This window comes from Chaetura pelagica, unplaced genomic scaffold, assembly GCF_000747805.2.
Source record: "Chaetura pelagica isolate M959 unplaced genomic scaffold, ChaPel_1.0 scaffold48, whole genome shotgun sequence".
NCBI classification, from domain to species: domain Eukaryota; kingdom Metazoa; phylum Chordata; class Aves; order Apodiformes; family Apodidae; genus Chaetura; species Chaetura pelagica.
In genome coordinates, this window is record NW_009954241.1 from 2,011,626 (window position 1) to 2,034,947 (window position 23,322).

The 23,322-nt window shown below is 36.8% G+C and overlaps 1 protein-coding gene across 1 annotated transcript in view; it reads left to right on the top strand.

The window, feature by feature from the left end:
* Positions 1-1,062: 1,062 nt before the first annotated feature.
* Positions 1,063-23,322, top strand: part of LOC104394155 (chromosome unknown open reading frame, human C14orf159) — a 25,159-nt gene continuing 2,899 nt past the window's right edge. Inside the window, exons 1-11 of the mRNA XM_010003711.1 lie at positions 1,063-1,169; positions 4,027-4,180; positions 4,869-5,067; positions 6,120-6,270; positions 7,736-7,858; positions 10,619-10,816; positions 12,832-13,092; positions 13,575-13,674; positions 15,896-16,044; positions 19,761-19,880; positions 21,203-21,354. Coding sequence (XP_010002013.1) covers positions 1,067-1,169; positions 4,027-4,180; positions 4,869-5,067; positions 6,120-6,270; positions 7,736-7,858; positions 10,619-10,816; positions 12,832-13,092; positions 13,575-13,674; positions 15,896-16,044; positions 19,761-19,880; positions 21,203-21,354 — 1,710 coding nt within the window. The 5' untranslated portion in view covers positions 1,063-1,066. The remainder of the gene's footprint in view (positions 1,170-4,026; positions 4,181-4,868; positions 5,068-6,119; positions 6,271-7,735; positions 7,859-10,618; positions 10,817-12,831; positions 13,093-13,574; positions 13,675-15,895; positions 16,045-19,760; positions 19,881-21,202; positions 21,355-23,322) is intronic.

Below are 23,322 nucleotides of genomic sequence, written 5' to 3' on the forward strand. Positions count from 1 at the left end.
AGGGAAAGATTTGTTCAGAGATATATGCTTTCATGATTAAGTATTTCACTTACATTCCACTCCACTGTGAGAATGAAACTTTGTACTATCATAGTTATAGTACAAAAACCTGTGAACATTTAACAGAAAAGTTAACTTTTGCTAGAGGTTTGAAACATCTCATTGTACATTGATTTACTGGCATCTTTCAAAAGAAGCGTCACAGCTTCTATCAAGTTTATTACTTCTTATGAATGTCATCAGGAATGGCTTCTTCTGAACTAAAGAACTTTGAGGTTGGTAATTGTGTTACTTGGAGTATAGTTTCTTTACTTAAAATCTGCCAAAGTTTAAACAATAAGCAGAAATGTTATTTTACCTGAGCTTTTTTTTTTTTTTCCTAATAGTGATGTAATTAACCCTTTTTAGTTATTAGGTGGTTTCAGTCAAGGGAAGAACTTTATGTGAACTTGGTCTAACTTAAACAGCTCTTAAGTCTGCTTTCCTAGTGGAAGAATATCCATGGGATTATTCACTTCTACATAATTCATATTTGAAAAGTATAATACATGTGGAATGTTTTAAAATTACATTTTCTGAATATAGTTCTCTCTTTACTCCAAGGTTGCATTGCTAATTGTCTAAAAGCATTTTTAACAGAGAAGCAATGTTACAGATTATAGCTTGGTAGGTTAATCCATTTGTGTTTTTGCAATTTTAAAGTTACAGTGAATTTTGGAAAACTGAATACTTGTGGAAATGAATATTTTTCAGGGAGGAAAGAATTCTGTTTCTTACATTACAGGCAGGAAAAATTTTGCATTTTATTTGAAATGTTAAAGCGCATGTCTCTGGCTAATTTATTGAAAGATTCAGTTTGCATTTAGTCATAAAATGTCAGTGAAATAACCTTTTGACTTTGATCAGCCTTCTGGGTTTTAATAGAATTTCCCACTGATAATAACTTTGGTGGACCATGAGGAGGAAATTCATGCTAAGTTCTCCTGCAAATAAGAATCTAAAATGTCACAAAATAAATGTGCTTTGTGTTTGAATTTATTATTATCTTTCTGTTAAGGCTGAAGAGATGATTTTGAGAGGAGGCTTGAAATCTCTGCTTCCCCATGTGTTGAGAAGAGTAATTCGATGCAACAGACTCAGTATTAGTAATACTTCTGGAATGGCAGAGGGTAAGGAAACACAACAGCTCTACGTGCAAAACGTGAATCTATTTTAGATTCATAACTATCTCTTTTGTTTTGTTTTGTTTGTTTGTGAAAGAATGTAGGAATATTAAAGGCAATGAAGTAAAACAGAAGAAAATTGTTGACTTATGTTGTCAAGTCATTTGGGTGTTTTTGGAATCACATTGTAAGCACCTGACACTGTGTTCTTGAATCATAAAGCTATGTCAGAGTAAATATATCATCCTACCTGTGTAAAGTACATGGACTTTGTTTTCCAAGTTTGCAGTGCATCCTGCAGCTTCCAGTTACGTCACTAAGAAATTATGGATGTAGAAAATACTTGAAAAATCTTTACCCAAATCTGACTTCTCTTGCATATGCTACTATTACATTTGTAAGATGACATACTACGTTCTTCATAGAGAACTTGCTTTGCTTATTACATCGATACACTTTGGAGAAGAATTAGAGACATATAGTTACAGAAGTGGTTTTCTGCTTCATTTGTTAAAAAAGTTGGAAATTACAGACTCGTCAAGACTGGGAATTATAAAGTGGAGAGAAAAAAACAGTTTTATACTTAGATAACAGTTCGTTCTGGAAAGTCGATTCCTGTCTTGGGTCTTATAGCTGGACTTTTACAAAAGCAGACTGTCATTGCTCTGAACAACTTAAAAATGTAACTTAACTAAAAACACCGTGGCAAGTAGCTGACCAACAAAGCCATGTGGAGTAGCATTACTATAACTTAAGAACATTAAGGGTCATTTTATAGAATTGTAGTGAGTCTTGAAATTATGGTGGTTTTTTTTCATCAGTACATAAGTTGAAAAATACTAATGGAAGATACGTTAGAATGTTAATACTTTGCAGTTTGGCCTAATTGTATTTTTCAGTACATGTATTGCTGCAGTGGTTTTAAATGTGCTAGTTTTAAAATTTGAAAAAAAGTATTATTTACATAAAAAACAAGTTCAGAGTTTTAGCCATAAGCACACAGCTTCCTTATGCAAAGACTAAAAAACTAGACTAATTGGAGTGTCTCAGAAACCTTAAAGTTGTCTTACATTGTTAGGTGATATACTACTAAAATAATTATATCTTGCTGCTCTCATTGTCATTCACCAAAGAAAGTAAAAACTTTTTCTAAGCTTTTCTGAGATGGGACATGAGTGTGTTGAATTAATGCATGGGCTGATCAGCATGTCTGTTGTTCATGAGTATATTCATAATGATGGATACATAAATGTGAATATATACCTGAGCTGAAGGGAAGAATATTTTTTAATCTATAAAGAAAGTGTAACCATCATGAGGAGCAATAAAGTTTTCAGAAATTATAGTGAAGTTTCCTGAATTTATAGAATACCTCAAACTGACCCACAGATTCAGTCTGTCAGCTGTGACTTAAGTTGGATGTTGCCTCAGTTGAATGCACTGACTAAAACCATAATTTTAAGAATTTGTGAATATCACCAGCAAAGTAGAAAGTGCCTGTGGATTTCACATGGACAGCAGAAATGAAGTTGAGGGATAACTATATGTAGTATTTTATTCAGTGGTAAATTTAGTATGTTTATTTAACAAAAATATATTTCTGTGCTTAGCAAGAAACCATTTCTGTATTTAGTAACTTTTGCTAGTAATAAAATGAATATTTGTGCTGAGTGCTCCCAAGAGAGCAGTTTGTGGGCAAAATCAATATGCAAATACATTCTTACCTAAGCCTTTGCTTTGCATTTTTCCATCAGGAATATAATTTTATCTTTTTAATTTTTTTGTTAGCTTTGGTCAAGAGCAAGATTTTTTTAGCTGATTTTTACAGCCTTTTAATGCAGATCATTGATTTCAACTAAAAGGTTGCCTCTTGGATGACAGACTACCACTGTATTTAAGAAAGTTAGAGCTTCTATGCAGCCTCTCACACTCCTGTCCAATACCAGACACTGTCATAACTTCTCAAGACAGTATAAATACATGAGTTAGAGACTGTTAAATGGCAGTTTTATACAGCACAGACTAGCTGTAATCTAAATTTCCTGTCTGTATCTAAACAATCGGTATTTACATGCAGGAAAATTAAAATGACATTGGTATTAATTACTACTGTTTAGAAAACAAATTTTTGCTAAATAAATGAATGTGAGCTTTCTGCATTGGTGCTAATTGCAAAAATGTTAATGTCTTTAGAAGCTATTGCATGGTAGTGGTCAACAACCTTTTAAATCAAAGTTGATTCCAAGTGAAGAAATTGTATAAGTTTTTTTCATTTTTTTAATTAGAAGTAATGGAAATTACTGAGATTCAGTGGGATAGGTGAGGGTTTATTCCTGGGCTGTAATTATGCATCCCATAGTAGAATTCCAAAGCCAACAAACTCTAAAGAGTGGGCTACATAATGTCAAGATGCTGTCCATGATTTATAGCTTGGTATTAAATCAGAAAAATAAATTTAAAAATAGTGTAAGTGTGGTATGCAGTAGCCTTTCTTGGGCTTTGTGCTAACATTTGCAAAGTAAAGCATTTTGCTATGAAATACTGATTTCTCAGGTTAGGTAATAAATTTTGTTTATATATAAATCTATAGAAGTGTTTATTAAAGTAATTATGCTGTCTTCATATTCTAGTGCTACTCATGTCTGCCAACTCTTTTAGCACTGAACAATCTCACATACAGAGGCCGTCTAACCATGGTTTTACAAACATTTTAAAAAGTTGCTTAATTACAGACTTTTGAATCAGAAATTTCCTTGAGGTAATTTTTTATAGATCATCTAAAGAAATCTATACAGGAAAGTTACTGTTTCACAAACAAAAAGCTGAATTAATAACCAGTCATTCCTACTTTCCACACTTTCAGGCTATAAACAGGCCAATGTTGTGATTTTGCACAAGTCACTGGCTGATGACTTTGAGAAGTTCTGCCGTGCAAATGATGGACCCCTGCCACTGCTGCACAGAAGTAAACCAGGTGACTGGAAATGTCCTTCTCTGAGTAGTGATTCTGATATCAGGTAACTACCAACCAACTCTGCCTCTCAAAAGTTCTGAAGTGAATGGCAGTGGTGATGAAGAGGGTTTCAGGAAATGGCCTGCTCACACTACTGGACATTTTGAAGAAGTTTATTTTCATGGAGTTACACCTTTGAATGAAAACTTATGCATGAGTGTAACAGCCTGATCATCTTGTTCTTGAAAAGCATGCTATGATAATTGTCAATATTAGAAGTATTTCTCTAATGGAAAAGTGAAATTATGTAATTTCTGATTATTTTGCAGTCTGAGCCAGCAGAATTAAATAAAGTTTTACCTATATTTTATTTGGTGGTAACACAGACACGGTGACTGCATATTTGTAGGGTCTCAGAAAATTTAAAAGGCGTACTCATGTAGTAAACACTAAAAAACCAAGACTTAATTCCCTAAATTTTTAAGCCCTGAGACAAGATACTTGTAAGGGACATTTACCTAAAAATCTAAAAAATACCGAAGTCTCACATATTCTGTTTATTGGCTTGCTTTTGTGCAGAATACGATTATTTTGGGGTTTTTCTTGTGTTTATTTCATTGTTACTCCAAAAGAAAAGAAACTGATAAAGTAGGCTACATCTTGTGGTTTGATTCTGATTTAATGTTAACTCATACAATTTGCTTTGTTTTCAAAAAATATGACGAAGCTGTGACACCTTCTTGTTTCACTAGAACTGACTGTCTGCAGTATCAAGTGTATGAGCACGGAGCTTGTACTGGATCACTGACAAGCTTAAAGGAGTATTCTAAACAACTAAAGGACATGGTTACTTTTTATTTAGGCTGCAGCTTCTCTTTTGAAAAAGCAGTCCAAAGTGCTGGCATTCCCATAAGAAACATTGAGCAAAAATGTAATGTAAGCATGTATAAGGTAAGTATGCACAGTCACACACAGTCTTTGTTGCAACTTTGTGTATTTGTCCATATTCTCATTCTGTGCATATATCTATTGCTCAAAAAAATAACTTTTTTTCCTATCTGAATTGTAGCTTTAGGCATGTGCTAGTGTTGAGTGCATAAAAATACAGGGTAAAATAAGCTCAGCCTCAATTGAGTGTTTTTTTCAACTTCCTGCAAGGCCAATCTCCTTTTTTTTATTCATTTATGGTAACAAACTTTGTCCTTGTTTGTCATGGCAGCCATTTCATTTGGATTCTGTTGGGATTTGCCTTCTCTGTTTCAACTGATGACCCATGCACTTCATATGACATGCCTTTTATACATGTCCTGCTCTCCCTACCAGCTCCAGCTTGCAGCAGAAAAACTCTTTTTATAAGCCATGGCAGTAGCAGCTTCTTCTACATGTATGACAACCACATTGGTTTTTTCCTGTGACAGTGTAGCCTGTAAACTGCGTATTTGCTATAAACCCAGACCTGTGGACCAAATATTCCCAAAAACTTGATTTCTTTACCATAGCACTGAAAATTTTAACTGTGCTCAGGAACTTCATAGTGCAGTTTTTAATGTCAGCAAAAGTCCTAGAATAATTCTGACTCCAGTAGCTAGACCCCTTAATATTAGGAACACTTAAGTACACCTCTGCATGCATTTTTCATAAAATTGATGTACTGCTCTATTAGACAAAGATTATTGTTGGTGTCAGAGCTGTCATTTCACTGTACTCCTGGTCAACATGAAGGTGCAAATGTATCTCATATGCGAGTCCTACCAGGCTTAAAGCAAAAAAACAGTTATGTATCTGCTTATCTCAGAATTAGGAGAATTTCATCAATTAAAGCACATCAATACTGTGAAGAACTGTTTAAAAGCATTTAAAATTAATGTTTAAAAGCATTTAAAATTAATGTTAATATGTGGCCTTTCTAAGCTCAAGTACATCACAAAGCTTCAGACATTTCTTCTAATACTTGGAAGTATTTAGTACTCCTGATAACACCTTGAATTCTTTTAAACCACCAGACAGCCGTGCCTTGCTACAGCGTTTCTACTTTTTGCTGCAACTTAGTAGTCACCATGAGACCTATTCCTGAAAGCAAGTTGGAAGAAGCTGTGCTAGCAACATCGAAATTAAAAGAAGCCCATGGAGCACCAATTCACATTGGTGACCCTGGTCAGTGCTTTTCATGTTTCACTTTGCATACACTTTACTGGGTATAAAAATGGGGAACCATGGGTTGTGAAGGACTGAAATACCTGCACCAGTAAATGTATTCTGTTTTAATCCTTTCTAATGGTCACAAACATTAATTTAAGAAAAATAAAGGAAGACAGAAAAAAGGAAAGAAAAAACTAGGTTTTGAATGAGCTGAACACAGAATTCTTGGTTGAAAGACAGTTGTCTGATGTTGATACATTAAGTTATATGGCAGGGGTTATGTAATCCCATTTTTCTGAAATGTATGCAGTTTCATTTGTATGTGCGTTCTTTCTTGCTGTCAGAGATTGCAGTGACATGGAGCAGTGACTGACAGCATGGGGAGAAGTATGTGTGGATGCATTTTGTGTCTTAGCAGATGAATGTGAAAGTAAATACTGCATTATTTTATAAAATATTGAAATGGGATACATGGAGCACAACACTTAAGACAGAATAAATAGAAATATGGAAAGAATATGTATATGTTTTAAAAGATCCAGCTAGAACATATTTAAGCCTATTCTTTACAGGGGGAAACTGAAAAAAACAACAAATAAAACAGAACCAAACCAAACACCTGTAAGATTACGATAGATCCAAATAAATTTTTAAAAATCCCCTCTGCTGACAGAAATCAGTCAATAAATAGAATCACAGGCTGCATGCACTGAAGAGTCACATTGGTAAGAGTACACCCAGTAATATATTTGATTTGAGTGCCTAAATACAAGGAACTGGTAATAAGTCATTACTCTGATTACAGCAATAAGATGATTGGGCAACTGAGGGTCTGAACTATTTATTTTTAACAGAAAAGAGGAAATTATTATATACACAGATTATATAAATTAATTCCAGAGAAGACAATGGTCTATTACAGCATCTGAAGAATTTAAAACCAAGGGAAGAGGGCAAGTGCTTAGACTGAATTTTACAAGTAAGTGTTAGAATAAAGCTAAAGATAATTTAGTGAAATCTAGGTTAGAATGAGATATAAGCAACTCAGAGAGGCAAAAGAGCAGTTGCTTGTTTCTGTAGCTAAACAATGTAGGAAGCTGAAGCAGCAGAAAATATGTTCTAGAAAGAACCCATTTTGCACCCATTTATTCTTGTTTGCCAGTGTTATGAATATCATTCTTCTGTTGATAGAGGAGATTTATAGTATCTTGGAAACTGTGTACATGTCTAGCTTGTGTTTTGTTGCAGTAATAAAATGAATACATTTTTACTGATGTCATCAAGTACAAAAAGGGAAAACAAGTCAGCTGCACTTCATGGGACATGCACTCAAAGACAAACTAAACATGCCACTTCAGTGGGACTGGCCACTGTTGCCATTCTAGCTCACTGTCACTCAATGATGGTTGGGGTCCCCCCAGCTTTGTAATAATAGTGCTTAATTGGAATCTCTTGTGATTTCATTTTTTATCAATTCCAGGTCTGCTGGGAATACAAGATCTTTCCAAACCAGATTATGGAGATCCAGTTCACCTTCACCCTGGTGATATTCCAGTGTTTTGGGCCTGTGGAGTAACAGGAATAGAAGCAGTCATCAACTGCAGTATGTACTATACTTGGACACTCTTTTAAAATTATCCTTCAGTTGCTTCTTCTCTCTTTTCCTTTTTTTTTTTTTCATTTTTTTTTTTTTTTTTTTTTTTTTTTTTTTTTTTTTTTTTTTTTTTTTTTTTTTTTTTTTTTTTTTTTTTTTTTTTTTTAAAAAACGTGGACTGAATTAATTGACTGATTAGCAGGCTTGATTTTAGAGTGAGCTAAAAACCAGCCCACCCAAACAACAAAATGCCTTTTGGAAGGACTGTTTTCCATCATGAAATAGAGGTCTGCCTTCAAGGATATTCTTACTGAAATTCCATCACTGTTCTTTAAGTATTTTAACAGCAGAAATCTAAAGCTCTGGCAGCATCAAAATGTCTTTTTTAAGCATTATTAAAAGGTAGAAGTTTAAAGGCATTCTTATTTAAGCTTCTCCCTTTTAAGATATTGTTTTGTATTACAGTGCAATAAAACAAGAAAAAAGGGGAGAAACAAAGAATAAAGAAAAAGAAGAAAAAAGAAAAAGAGCAGCCAGAAATCTTTCCAAAATGTTGCAAATGTATTGACCTGGAAAAAAAATTAAGCTTTTATATTTTGTTCTAAAATTAAGTAAATATGACAAACTTTACATAAATGAAGCTTAGTCCTCTGCACAGAGCTGCCCTGCACTTTACCCTGTCATTTATAACAGGCATGAGCACAAAGTTCAAGAAAATGCAACTGAATCATAGTGTCAGTGCTATATACTGCTCTAAATCACTGTTGTGGAATGAAATTGCATATTTTAGTTCTTACTGAATAAACAGCTTAATAGTCATAGGGAGTATAACTGGAAGAGCCTTGGGAGGTCATCTGCTTTGTCCTTCCCTCCTTACAGGATCTGCTGCATCCTTGTGGTTCTTTACAGATCATAGAATCACAGAATGGTAGAGGTTGGAAGGGACCTCTAGAGATCATCTAGGCTAACCCACCCTGCCAGAGCAGGACCACCTAGGGCAGGTCACATAGAAATGCATCCAGATGGGTCTTGAAAGTCTCCAGAGAAGGAGATTCCACAACATCTCTAGGCAACCTGTTCCAGTGCTCTGTCACCCTCATAGTAAAGAAGTTTCTCCTCATGTTGAGGTGGAACATCCTATGTTCTAGCTTATACCCATTGTTCCTTGTCCTATAGCTGAGCACCACAGAAAAGGGACTGGCCACTTCCTCTTGACACCCACCCCTTAGATATTTATAGACATTAATAAGATCCCCTCTCAGCCTTTTCTTCTCAAAACTGAACTGCCCCAGTTCTCTCAGCCTTTCTTCATAATGATGTTTATCTCAACTGCTCTCCACACCTGCTGTAAATATGTTCAGCACTAGGAGGAAAGACTTCGTTTTCTTTCTTACACACAACCTCTTTTTTCCAGTCCCAAACCCAAACTGAAAATCCTGCTCTTTCCTGTGCTCTCCAGCAGTTCTATTCACCTCCCACCTGCATGCTTGTTGCGGCTAAAGGAGAGGAATCTTTGCTAACCTCTCTACAATCGGTTGCTCAAAGCAGCTATCCTGACTTTCCTGGAACTGCCTTTTACTGTTGTTTATTTCTCCATTTTCTGTATTAAAATCAGTTGTCATTAACTCATTCCAGGAAATGTTTGGAAGTTTGTATCTTTCTCTGCTCCTTTCTCTTCTAGGTAGTTAAAATTCTGCCATACCAGCAGTACCTTATTAGATGAACCTGCTAGCTTCTCCCCAAAATTGTTGTCAGCTCACGTAGCTTGGTATTTGAAACCTCAACAGCCATGTTCCCCAGATTATTTTAACTAGCCATAGACTCCCAACAGATCTCGCACAGATCAAGCACACATTAAAGAAGTATCTCCTTGCTTTTCACCATCCAAACAAAGTAATATTTTGCTTGTGCCAGTTGTGATTTGTCCTACAATATACCAATTTTGCCAAATCAAGTATGATCTACATTAAGACATCTGGAATTAGGATAAAGGCAGCAAATATTTTCAGCTTAGGGAGCTACTGTGCTGTCAGGTCTAAATAAGCTTATTGTTCACCAGAGTTTTAGATGCTACTCAGATTCCCTTTGTTAAGGTTCACTGGTTACCTTTTGTCCTTATTTCTTGCCAGTTTATAGGTCTCCTAACTAGGTCACAAAGACACTGCACAGAGATAGTATTCCCCATATTCTTGATCCAATAAAGGACTACTAGCCAGCAGGCAGTAGCTGACACAGTTTTGTCGTATTACTATTACAAAGATGTTCAAAGGTACAAGAGATATACAATAGTTTCCAGCAGCACTCTACAACCCAGGAAATTTATTTATTCTTATGGAAACAGTACTACCAATAAACTGTGCAAACAAGCATTAGCTTGTTCTTATGTCAATTTTTTCCTGCATGTCAAACACAATTTTCAGATTTGCATATTCCTTACAGACTTGCTTAGAAGCTACCAGTGTGCAGTTCCTAAGTTGCCTCAAGTTTATACCAAAGAGGATATTGTAGAAAAAACCTGGTGTAAGTTACCCACATGAGCTTTTAAAAAGTGAAAACATTTTCAGATGTACATTCATACTTTTCTGCCTCAAAATGTATGAATTGCCACAGTGTAACTTAAAATATTAACTGTTTTTGTGATATAAGTGTCATCAGGCAGGAATCAACATCTGTGTTGTTAAATAACTTTCTGCGATTTTGTCATTCTGATATTTCCATTCTTTGCAATAACATGCTTAATTGAAGGGGTTTTTTTTTTACCCAATTTAGGAGCTCCATTAGCTTTTACTCATTCCCCTGGCTGCATGTTCATTACTGACCTGAAGAATGACAATGTCACAGTCAGATCCTCAAGAGAAGCCCCACAAGTTCACTGCATTTCTCAAAATCCTCTGCATTATAGTATTGTGTCAGCAGAAGCAGCCCAAAAGATAAAGACTCTAGAGACCCTAATTGGAATAGATCCAGGTAAAAACAAAAACTCTCTTCCTTTAGTGGATTTGTTATGAGCTAGAAATGACCTAAAGTGCTTTTTTTAGATATTCATGAAGTTCAAGAACACAGTGAGTCTAAAGGCCATGTTAAGATTTTAAACATGCTTCGTGGAATACAATGAGTCAATATAACCAGTTCTTAGATTTTCTGTTACCATTCTTAATATCAGAGTCTGGCCAAAACGACTCAACCTCATGGGTAATGAAATCTTGATGACTGTGTATTCTCAAAGTACACAGAAGCATCGATGTTTACTGCAGACTGGAGAGGCCACAGGGAGAAGGAATGTTACTGCATAAAACTGAAACCGGTATGTAAAGTTCAGGGCACCTCAGTATGCTGGTAATAGCTACATGGGTATTCACTGTGGAGCAAATAGCACATTTCTTTACATATATTCATGACTGCTGTGTTCCAACCAGAAAATTCTAGTAGTTTCATGTGGTTTTCAAACATAGCTCTCTGATGGGTGGAATGACATCAAGCTCTGCTGACATACTCATGACTGAGGTGTTGTGTGATGGACCAAAGTGACCTGGTCACTGCAGAAGGTTGAGAGCTAGGGCTGCATGTGTGCACAAGGAAGATGAGGGGGCAAAAAGGCAAACTCAATAACATAACCATTCCTAAAGTACACACTGAATTAGTCCCCTCTGTCTGCTGTAAATTTTTTCTCAGTTTCCCATAAATTTTCTGAAATCCTCTGTAGACAGTAGTGGAAAACAGCTTACGACCAGCTCTCCGAAGCTCCGGGTTTGGGCTGTATGCACATGTTTGGGTCTGTTTATTTTTACTCACAAGGCCTCTCCTTTTCCCACTCGCTGGAGTTCATCTTGGCACAGAGCCATGCCCTGCAGAAATACAGGACCTAACTTCAGAGTTAGCTCATTTTACTGCTAAAGGAGAGTACAGTACTTACTTTATCTCAGTTATTATACCCCACTTCTCAGAGACAAGCATTCCCTGCTTCTGTTACTTTTGTTCAGAACTTGTTTTTCTGTAGGAGGAACAGAGAAAGAAGTGGCAAAGGGGAAACTGAGGACAAAAAGAGGAAAGTGCAAGGCAGTGGAGAGGCAGGGGGAAGGTGAGAAAGGTGAAGATGTGAGAAGGCTAGAAAACAATAGTGAGGACTTACCTCTCACTATCAGCCCATGAATACTGGCACATTGTGCTGCTATTTGTGATTTTCAGGAGCACTAGCAAATGGGAAGGACTGTGCAGGGAACTTGTGTTTCCAAGTGCCAGGGAAGGGAGAGGGGATCGGAAGTGTTTGAACAATGAAAGACAGATAACACAGTGTTGCTTCTTTAGGGAGTGACCCATGAGAAGAGACATCTGTTAATATTCACCTGTTCTCAAGGTCCAACGTGTTTCTCTACTACATGACGTGTTACAAGATCTTTAGCAGTCACCTGGATACCACTGTATTAATTGAGTTTACAAAGTCTCTTGGTAACTCACAATGTCTCTGAAACCTCCCATTTCATTAAGTTAATTAATTTATTTGGGAATTAGCTCTTCCCTAAGGGGACAGTGCTAAATGGAAACAAAGAACCAGTGTGCTTATCTGACGTCTGCATCAAAACTTCTGTAAGATGTGGGATGCTTTGGTTGGAACCCAGCTTCAGTAGCTAGCCATGGTCACCACAGATCAGAGGAAAGCAGAGGGCCGAAGGAAAGGAAAGATATTCAGTAAGTGCTCTGAAGAAGGTATTTACCCTAGTACCTAGAAATGCTAGTTACAGTAATTTTCAAAATTCAGTTAATTGAAATTCTTAACCTGGAAGCACAGCCCATTATCTTCATTACTCATATCCTACACCTTGCTGGGTTTCCTGAGGAAATTGCCCCAATTCCTGCCTCGACCAGAGGTTTTTATTTTTCTAAATTATTTTCTGTCATTAAGGTATGCAGGTTCACCCACACAGAACTTCAAAGGCAGAATGGTATGTTGACGTGTACTGATCTCTTTGAAAACACTTCTCTAGGAGAGCGGGGTATAGTCCATCTCCTGCAGCAGGGTGAGCTGCTGAGGGCTGGCCTGGCCATCTCCCACGCTCGCTCTGTGCTGATCACAACTGGATTTCCTACCCACTTCACTTATGAGCCGCCGGAGGAGAACGACGGGCCCCCGGGAGCCCTGGGGAGCACAGCCATATTGCAGGCCTTGGAGAAAGAGGTTGCCATAGTAACAGATCAGAGAGCCATGCATCTGTATGAAAAGATTATTGAGGAGGCTGTTCAACTAGGTGAGACACAGGTTTCTGCAGTTTTTCTCTTGACAATTTGAGCCAAGGTTTGCTTCAGTTAATGTCACTGTCACTTAGTATAGGATTGTTTCTTTTCCAGGGAATGAACCTGAGTTTATCCTCTGAGCTCTGATCAGCATTGCTAGGATGACAATTTGTTATACCTAGCTGGCATCAAGTTAATGCTTATGTGTGGGGGTTCAGATTGTGGATTTGCTGTTTGTGATGAATTCTGGATGTTGGTTCTTATTCTTGGAGACCTGTTTTCTGTCCTAAGGCCCCATTTACTAGCACTAATGTCCAAACAAGTTTCATTTAAAATGAGGATGCAGGGACCTTATTAGGAACTCTGCAAGTACACAGAGTCCTTACTCTTCTAAGTGTTTTGGTTGTTTTGGTTTTTCTTGTTTTTTTAAAGTTACTCTAACACATATTAAAGGAAAAGTACATAGGAACAGAATTTGTTTTTTGTTTCCCTGTAGGAATCTTGAAGAGACCTGTCCCTCTGTTGAGTTATCAAAAGGAAAATGCTGATTCAGCCTTAATGTTTTTGTGTGAGAATGGGAATCCTGGAAGACCTAGGTATGTATATTCCGTTTTTGAGAATGGGCCACACCTTTACTGTTTAAAGTTATAATAAAAATGATTACAATGATGTTAAGACGGTAAAATGTAACAACTAAATCCTTAAGACTTGGAACAAACAGAACAAATTTCGAAGACAAGCGTTGGCATTGGAGCACACAAAGTACTGAATTCTGTATTATTCTGCAATTATGCATTTCTGGAGTACAAAAAAAGAAACAATGCTTCATATATCAATAGCTTTTTTTCTTTGAAAAAAATCTAAAAGCTTTTCAGCTGTTATTCCATAGATTCATATACAAACACAATATATATTATTTTGCCAGCTTTTAAAAATGAGAAAATCAGAAAGGGGAAGTATTATGCTAGAGTTAGCGAAAGAGCTAGGAAAAAACAATTGTGGAGTGCATTAATTTTCTAGATCTTTGGCTCCAGTCTGACAACTGGGGAATCTGATCTGGTTTAATAAAATGTGAAACGTGTGTAATAGTGTGAAAGTGATCATCTTCTGCCTCTGTTTTTAGGCAGAGAAAGCCAAAATTATAGACGTATGCCTGTACTTCTCGATATTTATTTGAACAGTTTGCATATGGATTGTTGAGTATAACAATTTTGGGTAAAAATTCAGATTTATAGAAAGTGTGTGGTTAGGGTTAATGCACCAGAAAATTTGCTAAATAGCTGTACACACATATCATTGCTTAGCAGGCATTCCCTTTAAGTATGCACACTCATTGTTATTGATCTTTCCTCATAAAGCACTTAAATTGTTCTTTTTAATAAAAAGATAGTTCACTCTTGTATTTGCTTCATCAACTTACTTAATTCCCATTTCTTTCCACAGGTTAGTGTATTCTATAATATATATGCTGTAATAGTATGCATGATACTGCCATCATTATTTTATGTATTGCTTTAAAAATGTGTTTTATAGCTATGCATAATATAAGTACAGCCAGTATCTACTTCAATTCATCCACAGTCCCACAAAGCTAAAGTAAGTGTTTCTTTAAAGTAGACAACTAGCTTGTTTAAGGTCTCTGGAGTCACCATAGATAGCCACCCACAAAAACATTCAGTAATGCAGCAAAATTAGTAACCTCTTGACAGTACCTTTGGAGAAACAAAAGCAAAATAACTTAATTCTAACATACAGTGACAGAACTGAGTACTGGAATTCTGCTTCAACCATTGGAACTCTGCAGTCAGTACATTTGTCATAACTAACAAAATAGCCATCAACTAAAATCTCCCAATGCTAGAGACCCAAACCAAAAAACTAGGAACAAATGAACATTTGCCAAGCAATGTACTTTAAGCAGAGATTGTATTTACATTAACAAGGATTTAGATTATAATTAATTTGCCACTTTTTTATTTTCTTTTATAATAACTGTAGAAACTACTGTCTTACAAGATATTCTGTATTTTAACATGAAACAGAGCAAGGTCAGATGGCTGACCCGAGTGATTGCTGGCTAGAAGGATTTCAGGAACCTCCCCATTTCTTGGTGGCAAATGTGGTTTGAGGGAGTGTCCCGGTTTGAGCCACGATGAAGCCACTTTTTCTTTTACTGATTTCTTTTCCTTCAGTAAGCTTTCTTTTAACTAGCACCAGTGTGTTCCAACTAAGGCTGATAAGAATGGAATGTTTTTCTAACTGCTGGATCTTCAAGGTCACACCTTCACTCTGCCGGCTCAGACACTACGGGGAGATCTATGACCCCCCTGTAGGAGGCTGAGTTAGACAGACAGCAAAATTGGCCAGAAATATTCCATTCCATATATCTACATAAGCTCAGAGGAAGGTCAGAGATCACAGAAGACAACTTCCTTCCTGCTTCTTCTTCCCTTCTCTTCCATCCATGGCCAGTGTCTGGGGAGGACTCCATCCATCCATCACCATTGACCCTTAGGCCTGAGCTCTCCTGACCCTCATCACTCTGTGCTCTCTCTGGCACCACCACTCAGTGCTGCTGGCTTCATCATGGCTCAAACCAGGACAGGGAGTTGAACTAAAGTTATAGTGAAACTAGACTAGCCTTTTAAAACAAACTGTAGAGAACATATAGAAAGAACAAAACAGTATCCAAGTTTTACCTTGAATCCTGCATGGTCAAAAAGTAGAACCAAATGCAACAGGATAACAGAAGAGTTGGTGATGTGAGAATCACAGCTTTAACTCCTCTCCTCTGTTTTTTCACTTGCCTCTAACCAGATTTGATCACCTGGTAGCAATAGAGCGTGCTGGAATGGCTGCTGATGGCAATTATTACAATGCCAGGAAAGTTAACATTAAACATCTAGTGGATCCCATAGATGAACTATTTTTAGCTGCACAAACCATTCCAGGAGTCTCAACAACAGGTATGTGTGAGTTCGTGTTATATTCTCAGAAGCAAGAGAAGCACAAAACAGGAACTCTTACTGGAAGTGAAAGGGAGCAGGAGGCAGGTGCTCAATAACCACTTGTGGGCTACAGCTGTTTGTCATGGTCAAATTTAGAGACCATTGCTGGAGAAAAATTAGAGGTTTCTGTTTAAGGGTTCTCACAACCCAAAAAAGTGAAGAAGTTGATTTCAAAGTTATATAAGGACAAAAAAAGCAAGCCCAGTTGTTTGTATTATCAGTTTGCACATATATGCTTCTCCAAGTGTCATTTTTGACACTTGACTTTTTCCTGTATTTCATGTGTGAAAGGCAGCATAGAAAGCATATTACTACTGAATGGAAACATTACATATAAAAATCTATGTTAAAAGAGAACTCTAGATAGAATCTTAGTTCATATTGCCTTTTAGCAATACATTCTCTTGAGTAAGGATTGTATATTTGTATCTATTATAATAGTGCCTTCTCTAATGAAGCACACAGGTACAATAATAATCCTTAAAAGAATACATTGTCCTTCCTGACAAAACTACATTAGCATTGACTAACATCTACTGAGAGTGCTGTTGTCAACACAGTGCCCCTCTCTTTTGTTGGTAGATCTTTTATTCCTGAAAACTGATTTGTATCTGGTTTTGAAAGAATATGCCATAGGTCAGGGATTCCCAGATACATATAAAGTGTTGTACAATGTCATTGTACAATCAAATGCTTAGTGCTACACTGTGTGGCCCAAAATGAAGTTAGGAGATACATAATCTATTTAACTATTGGAAACAAAATTAGAAATAAGCATCACAAAATTAGAAAAAGTGTCCATGACAGGCTGATTTCAGTCACATCAGAACATGATCTGGCTTTTTTTCTTATTCTAGTGCTGTGGACTCACTCCTAAGTATTATCAGAAGCACTGGAACTTTCACTTTTTGGTACTGTTGTTTTTCAAATGTTTCCACAGAATTGAGAGTGCTTCTGCAGAGATAATGGTAGTCTAATTTCACTGTGTTAGGAGCATTTACAATCTGTATAGCAGTACAGTTCACTGGTATTTTTTGTACTATCTTAAAACGTGCAATATATTTAACTTAGATTTAAGGCAGAATTTTTCCTGTTCTAAGGATTAACTTTAGCATTCAAAAAGAAGCACTCTAGGTGGCACTCTGTTGGCAATCTCAGCTAGGAAGCCAGAGATTGACTGAATAAGAACACAAAAAACTCTCTTTCATAAAAATGTTTAGCAAAATGCCTCAGAGCTTGATCAGCTGCAGTTAATTTCAATTACTTTGTCTCTGATTTTAGACTGCTGTTACAAGGAGTTTCCAGCTATTTATGTTACATCACATCCTGATTCCTCTAATAAAAATACACTAATTTCTTAAAATATCTCTGCTGAGCAGCTCAAGGTATATTACTGATTAGGTGGAGTTTGGAGTATTCTATGGCGTGGGGATTTAAATTTGTGCAGCAGAATGTAGTTTGTTTCAAACATCCCCTGAATATTCAACTATACTATGAAATGCCATTAATTAAAAATACCACAGGCTTGTGAATAAGAAAAAGCACTTATTCCAAGATTCACTGCATCTCATTGCTGTGAATTTTCTCTAAAGAGATGTCTGCATGATTTAACAAGTCATAAGCTTCAAAAGATAATGAAGGTATCTGCTCTGGTCCCCCGTGGAACTGGTGAATACTGATATTCTAGACTGAGAACTAGCTGAGTATCCGTAGAAAAATGGTGTCATTGTTTCTCACATTGTCTGTTACCTGGTTATCATTTCTTGTTTTGTTTATCACACAAACTTTTATGTCTGTTTTTTTTTTAATTTGGTTACAATATCTTGGGATAGCTGTTGGCTTTTTTAAATGTGTTTCTGCAAAGCCTAGCTTAGCAAGGCAGGGATCTGGATGTGGCCTTTGTGTCTGATCTCTTACTACTGATGACAATGTATTGCTACTGACTATGATAAATCTTTCTCCTGGAGCTATCTTGGATTTTCTTCATGGTCTTCATTTTTCTTCTGGAGACATATGTCTAGTTTCAAAATAAAATGCAAGTATCATAAAGGCCCCTTTAAGGCTGAGTATTCATATAACTTTATAGACTAGAAACTTCAAGTTTTCAGCCTTAAAGAAGTCTTCATGTAGTGTGCTCATTGGCAAGAAGCACTGTGTTAGTAGGTGGAGACGGGAAATAATAGAACATTTGTTACATGCTGATTTATTGCTCTCAAGTTTTTAATTTAAAACCAAATCTGTGTTTAAAGAAAAATCTGATCTAGGAATCTGACCACAAATTATGAACAATGCCTACAGTTGCATGGGGACCTCTAATAAAAAGTCATGGATTAAGCAGCGACCTTCAGGAATATACAAAATAAGAAGACATGAAAGGCTGAGGTTGGAAGGACTCATTTTCCAGAAAAGAATGAAATAAAAGATCAAGAGATTTTACCAAAACCACATGCAATTTTATTTTATTTTTTTTGCAGCTGTCATAAAATTGACATAGCTCTATGCTATTTATGTAGGAGCTAATGAAAAGCTTCCCAAAGTGCTGCATGAAAACATGTGGTCACACTTGTTTCCCTTTCATACCAATGATTTTTTAGCACAGAAGACTGACGTTTCCTGCATTTTTTATAAATGTAGTTTCAGAAACAAATGTTTTGGTGAAAACGAGTGAAAGATCTTTTTCCTCTGTCTGGAAAGCACTTAGGCCTCTTGGAGCTGAGGATTCATCTTGTCTATTTTCAGACATCTCTATTTGAGATGTCTGCCTTGGGGTGAGACAAACTGAATGTTTAAAGGGTCTGTTCCCCTCTGCTGACTAGCTCCTGTAGATGGCTGCATTTTGTCTGGTGAATCTTCTGTGGAAATCAACAGTAAAATGTAGTCCCCTGCCAGCATGTAGAGGAAGAAGAAAACAGATGGTATAGAAAAAATTTTCGTGTGGTGTTCTTTTCCTCTCACTGTAAAAATTTTTCGTGTGGTGTTCTTTTCCTCCCAGTGTAATGCTAATGGGATCCTTCCACAGCAGTAGATCTGCTATAACCACCCTCGTGACAGGGTCTCCACAAAGACAACAAAAAGCAAAGCAAGGCTGATACCAAAAAAACCAAACCTGAACAACAAATTCGTACCTTTCGGTGAAATACACTGTGGATGGTCTTCAAAGGACAAGAATCCATTTAGTTTTCTTAAATAATATTAAGAGGAACTCTTCAGATTTTGAATCTAGAAGAAAGAAAACATTGTGTGGACTCTTACAAACCAGCAGTAACTACCTATGATGATAGAGGCACCATGATTGTGTCATTACCTATTTGAAAAGTACTACCAGCAAAGAGATTTTAGAAGGCACCATTAAACCCTAACACCAATATAAATGTAAACAGATTATCAAGGCAGATAAGAAAAAATATGAGCTGTTCTGTGGCAAATCCTTTTGTGTAAGTTAAGTGTCACTCAGGTACTCTCCCCTTGACTGTATAGAGTCGTGGAGTTAAATAAATGGCTGCTGAGAAATAACCTTCAGTTTCACTTAAGAAGGAAATTGCTACAGACTTATGTGAGATATTTATGCAGTTACTGAAAGCGACACTGGGGAAGACATTGGATGCTTTCTAAAGGGATTGTTAGGTATAATCTAGGTTCTTACTCATTTGGTCTTTTTTTCTCTTTTGATAAAGGTGTTGGAGATGGAGGAAATGAATTAGGCATGGGCAAAGTAAAAGATGCTGTAAAGAAGCACATAAAAAATGGAGATGTTATAGCTTGTGATGTTGAAGCTGATTTTACTGTTGTGGCCGGTAAGAGATTTATTTAGATGGGAGAGTTGCTGATGTCTGAGACTAGAACTGACAAGAAAATGTCTGTCTTTCCAACTAATTTGTATCGGCCCTTTCTTCATATGCCTAAGTCAGCATTAGCAAACAGATCTGTTTCTGTTAGTTCCATTTTCTGAATAGTTGAGCAACTACAGTTCCAGCCAGGACAATTAAAAATTGAGGATGTTCTGTGAAGAAAGTGCATTTAATTGGAAGTAATTAGGCAAATCTTGAATATTCTTGAAAAATCACACCTTAAATAAAATAAAAAGGAAGACTTAGCTGTGTGGGAATTACAATGCCTATGCACATGTGAACTTTCAGCATATTTGATGAGCTTCTGTGGGTGTGATTCTGTCAGGGTCATCAGTCATATTGCTCTTATATGAAGAGATTATAAGTCCTTTCCACAGCCACTGGGGGACACATGTACCTTCTTAATATGCAACAAGAGTTGAATATTGTAGTTATAATTCTCTTCTACCCCAGCACCTTCACCAGCATGAAGTAAAAACCTCAGGGATACATGTTCAGCAAGGACCAATTTATGAACTGAATGGTTCATACTGTACTTAGGCTCAGATTTCTAAGTTTCTAACATGGGTGTCAAACACTTCTGATAATAAACCAGCAATTTTGGGGGAGAAATCAGAGTGAGATGGTAATTACACCTGCTTCTTATCTCTGGAAAAGGTACAAGGCAGCAGAAATACCTTCTTGCACAAGTTTCAAATCTAACGGACACATCATCAAGACACAAATAGTTCCACCACTGCGTCATATCTAATACAATAGCTACACTCGTTAATCAGGCAGCTTTTGTGACCAAAAAGGAATTCTCTGCAATGCTGCAGCATTTCATTCTAAAATCTGACACCAGTGAAAATTTGTCTGGTTTTGGACACAATCAAAATGCTCTGCCTCTCTCTGGTTAAAAGCGAAACACAGCTCCTCACAGTTCCTGGACTTTCTGTCAATAAGCCAAGGGGAACTGTGTTAAAGACCATGTCCATTTGAGTTTTTGCTTTGTTGGAAGGACAAACCACAAACTAAGCTAGATGGAAACCTGCAGAAATTTAATTTGAAATACTACAGAAACCATTTTGGTATGTTAAGCAATTGTGTAGGTCTGAAAGAAGTGTTCCAACTTTATGTTAATATGTAATTCGTATCCATGTTCAAATTCACCATCACTACATGAGACTCAGTTGTTCATGCTTAGGGACTCATGCAGGTTGGGGATCTTTGCAATAGCCACTGTTTATTTTTTTGAAGTTCGGTTTCATGGTGACTTTCTTTTGCAGGGGTGTCTAACTGGGGAGGCTATGCCATTGCTTGCACTCTGTATCTCCTCAGCACTTGTGAAGTCCATGACCGCTACCTGAGGAGAGCTGTTGGGTTTCCACAGTTACCAAAGAAGGCTGCCTGGCTATCAGCACTTCCATCTGTTACCAAGGTAATTCTTGTAGGACCATGGAGCTGTGCCTTGCCTGTGAAATGTAGATGGAATTGGCTACCAGCGGCTAAATACTCCCCTGTCCAGGTCAATAGCTTACCTTCACATGGTCTTCTGGTGACTGTTGATGAGCAGCCACACTGTACTTCAGAATATTCCACAAAGGATTTGAGACAGATTGAACATTAAAATCCTCAAAAATTAATGTATTTGTGTGCTGTGACTTCAAGCACAAGACAGTGCTACAATTTTATGGGCAGTACAAGAAATCCTTATATTGCAAGACAGTGATTAAAATTCCCTGTTCACTTTCCTAGCATTGCTTATGATTTTATAAATCTCTGCTGCATCCTCCTTGAGATGTCTTGCCTCCAAAATCGAAAGTCACAGTCCTAAAACAGAAGCCACTCTGTACTTCTTATCTTTGCACCTACTTATGGTCTTTCCGCCTTTTCTAGTTATGTTAGAACCTTTCTATAATTAGTTTTGAATGGTTTTAAATTGAAGTTGGAGAAAGACTTGCAGGTGTATATTTTAAAATGTGTTTTGACTAATGCAGCTCTGAACAGTGTGATATTCTGAGACTGCAAAAGTTTCAGACTGAGAAAAAGTAAAATAATGGTGAGGGGTGAGAAATGACTGTGACCTGTGCTCATCATGCTAAGCACGTGACTCCTGGTGCATGACTTGGCAGTGTTTAAATATATGTATCTATATACACTCAGTGATCAAGTAAGGTTTTTTCCATTGTATGTATAAGTAACTTAGGAACTTCAAATCAGTTTTATTGGCAGAGTACCTCTATAAAGACTTGGACAAAACCTGTAAGTTGGTGACCTCCAAGAATGCCAAGCAAAAGGCAATCTGTCTACCCCAGATATTGCCCATAACAATGGAGTGTTTCTCCTGAGATGACTGTATATTGTGTGAAATTCCAACAAAGCACCTCTTAAGTATTTTAGAGTAGGTCTTACTTTTTTTTTAAATTCTTGCTATTTTGTTTTTTCACTTAAAGGTCATAAAATTGAAGCTGATCCCAAAGTGTAGCACAGCCACATAGCCACTTGTCTGTTGACTTAACAAAGCATATGGCACCTTTCAGTGCAATCTTTTCCAAAAATAGATCTATGACTTTTCACTTTTCAAAGTTTTTTTCCGGTCCCATCTACCTTTCCTCCCCCCCCACCCTTTAAATTAACATATCCTAAAAACTACTGTGATCAGAATTCCTGGTAATGAGATACTGTAATTAAAAGTGATATTGTGTACAGGAAGTCTTTCTCGGTTTTGTTTTACTAAGCTGTACAGCTGGGAATATTGATAATGATCCGGTAATGGGCTATTGGAAGTGCAATACTAACATCTAATAAGATGAAATTAGTGGAAACTGTTTTGTGGAGGAGAGAAAATTACAAAGTGTCTGACAAGAGATATGATATCTTTAATTATAAATCATTCAACAATAAACAGTGGAGAGGATTGAACAGATTAGTGGTCGCATATTCCATTAGTATAAGAAAGAATTCACACCATTTGTGTTTATATGGCTACTTTCTGCCTAATCCAGTTTCTTTTAATGCTATAATAATTACCCCACTGAGCTGAAAAGCACCACCACACACATGCACCTCGGTGTTCATATTTGTCTACTAGTAATTGGAAAGCAGACATCTGAAGGAGTGCCTGAGCACCAAACAGCTTTCTTCTAATGTGTTTCCTTTTTCTTTCAAAAATAGCGTTCCTTCCATGAAAACTCTAGACTGTGATTACTAAATGAAGACCCTTTGAAACACAAAAGTTGTTTCTCTTCAGCCTCCTGTTCATGCAGTGTCAGGATCACAATGCAGCAAACCCCAAAACTGTGGAGCTCCCCATTCCCACTGAACAATAACCAACCCCATGTTGGTTAGTACAATATTGGTTTGACTTTTCAGATGTGCCTGTTACTTTTATACTGAAATGACTGTA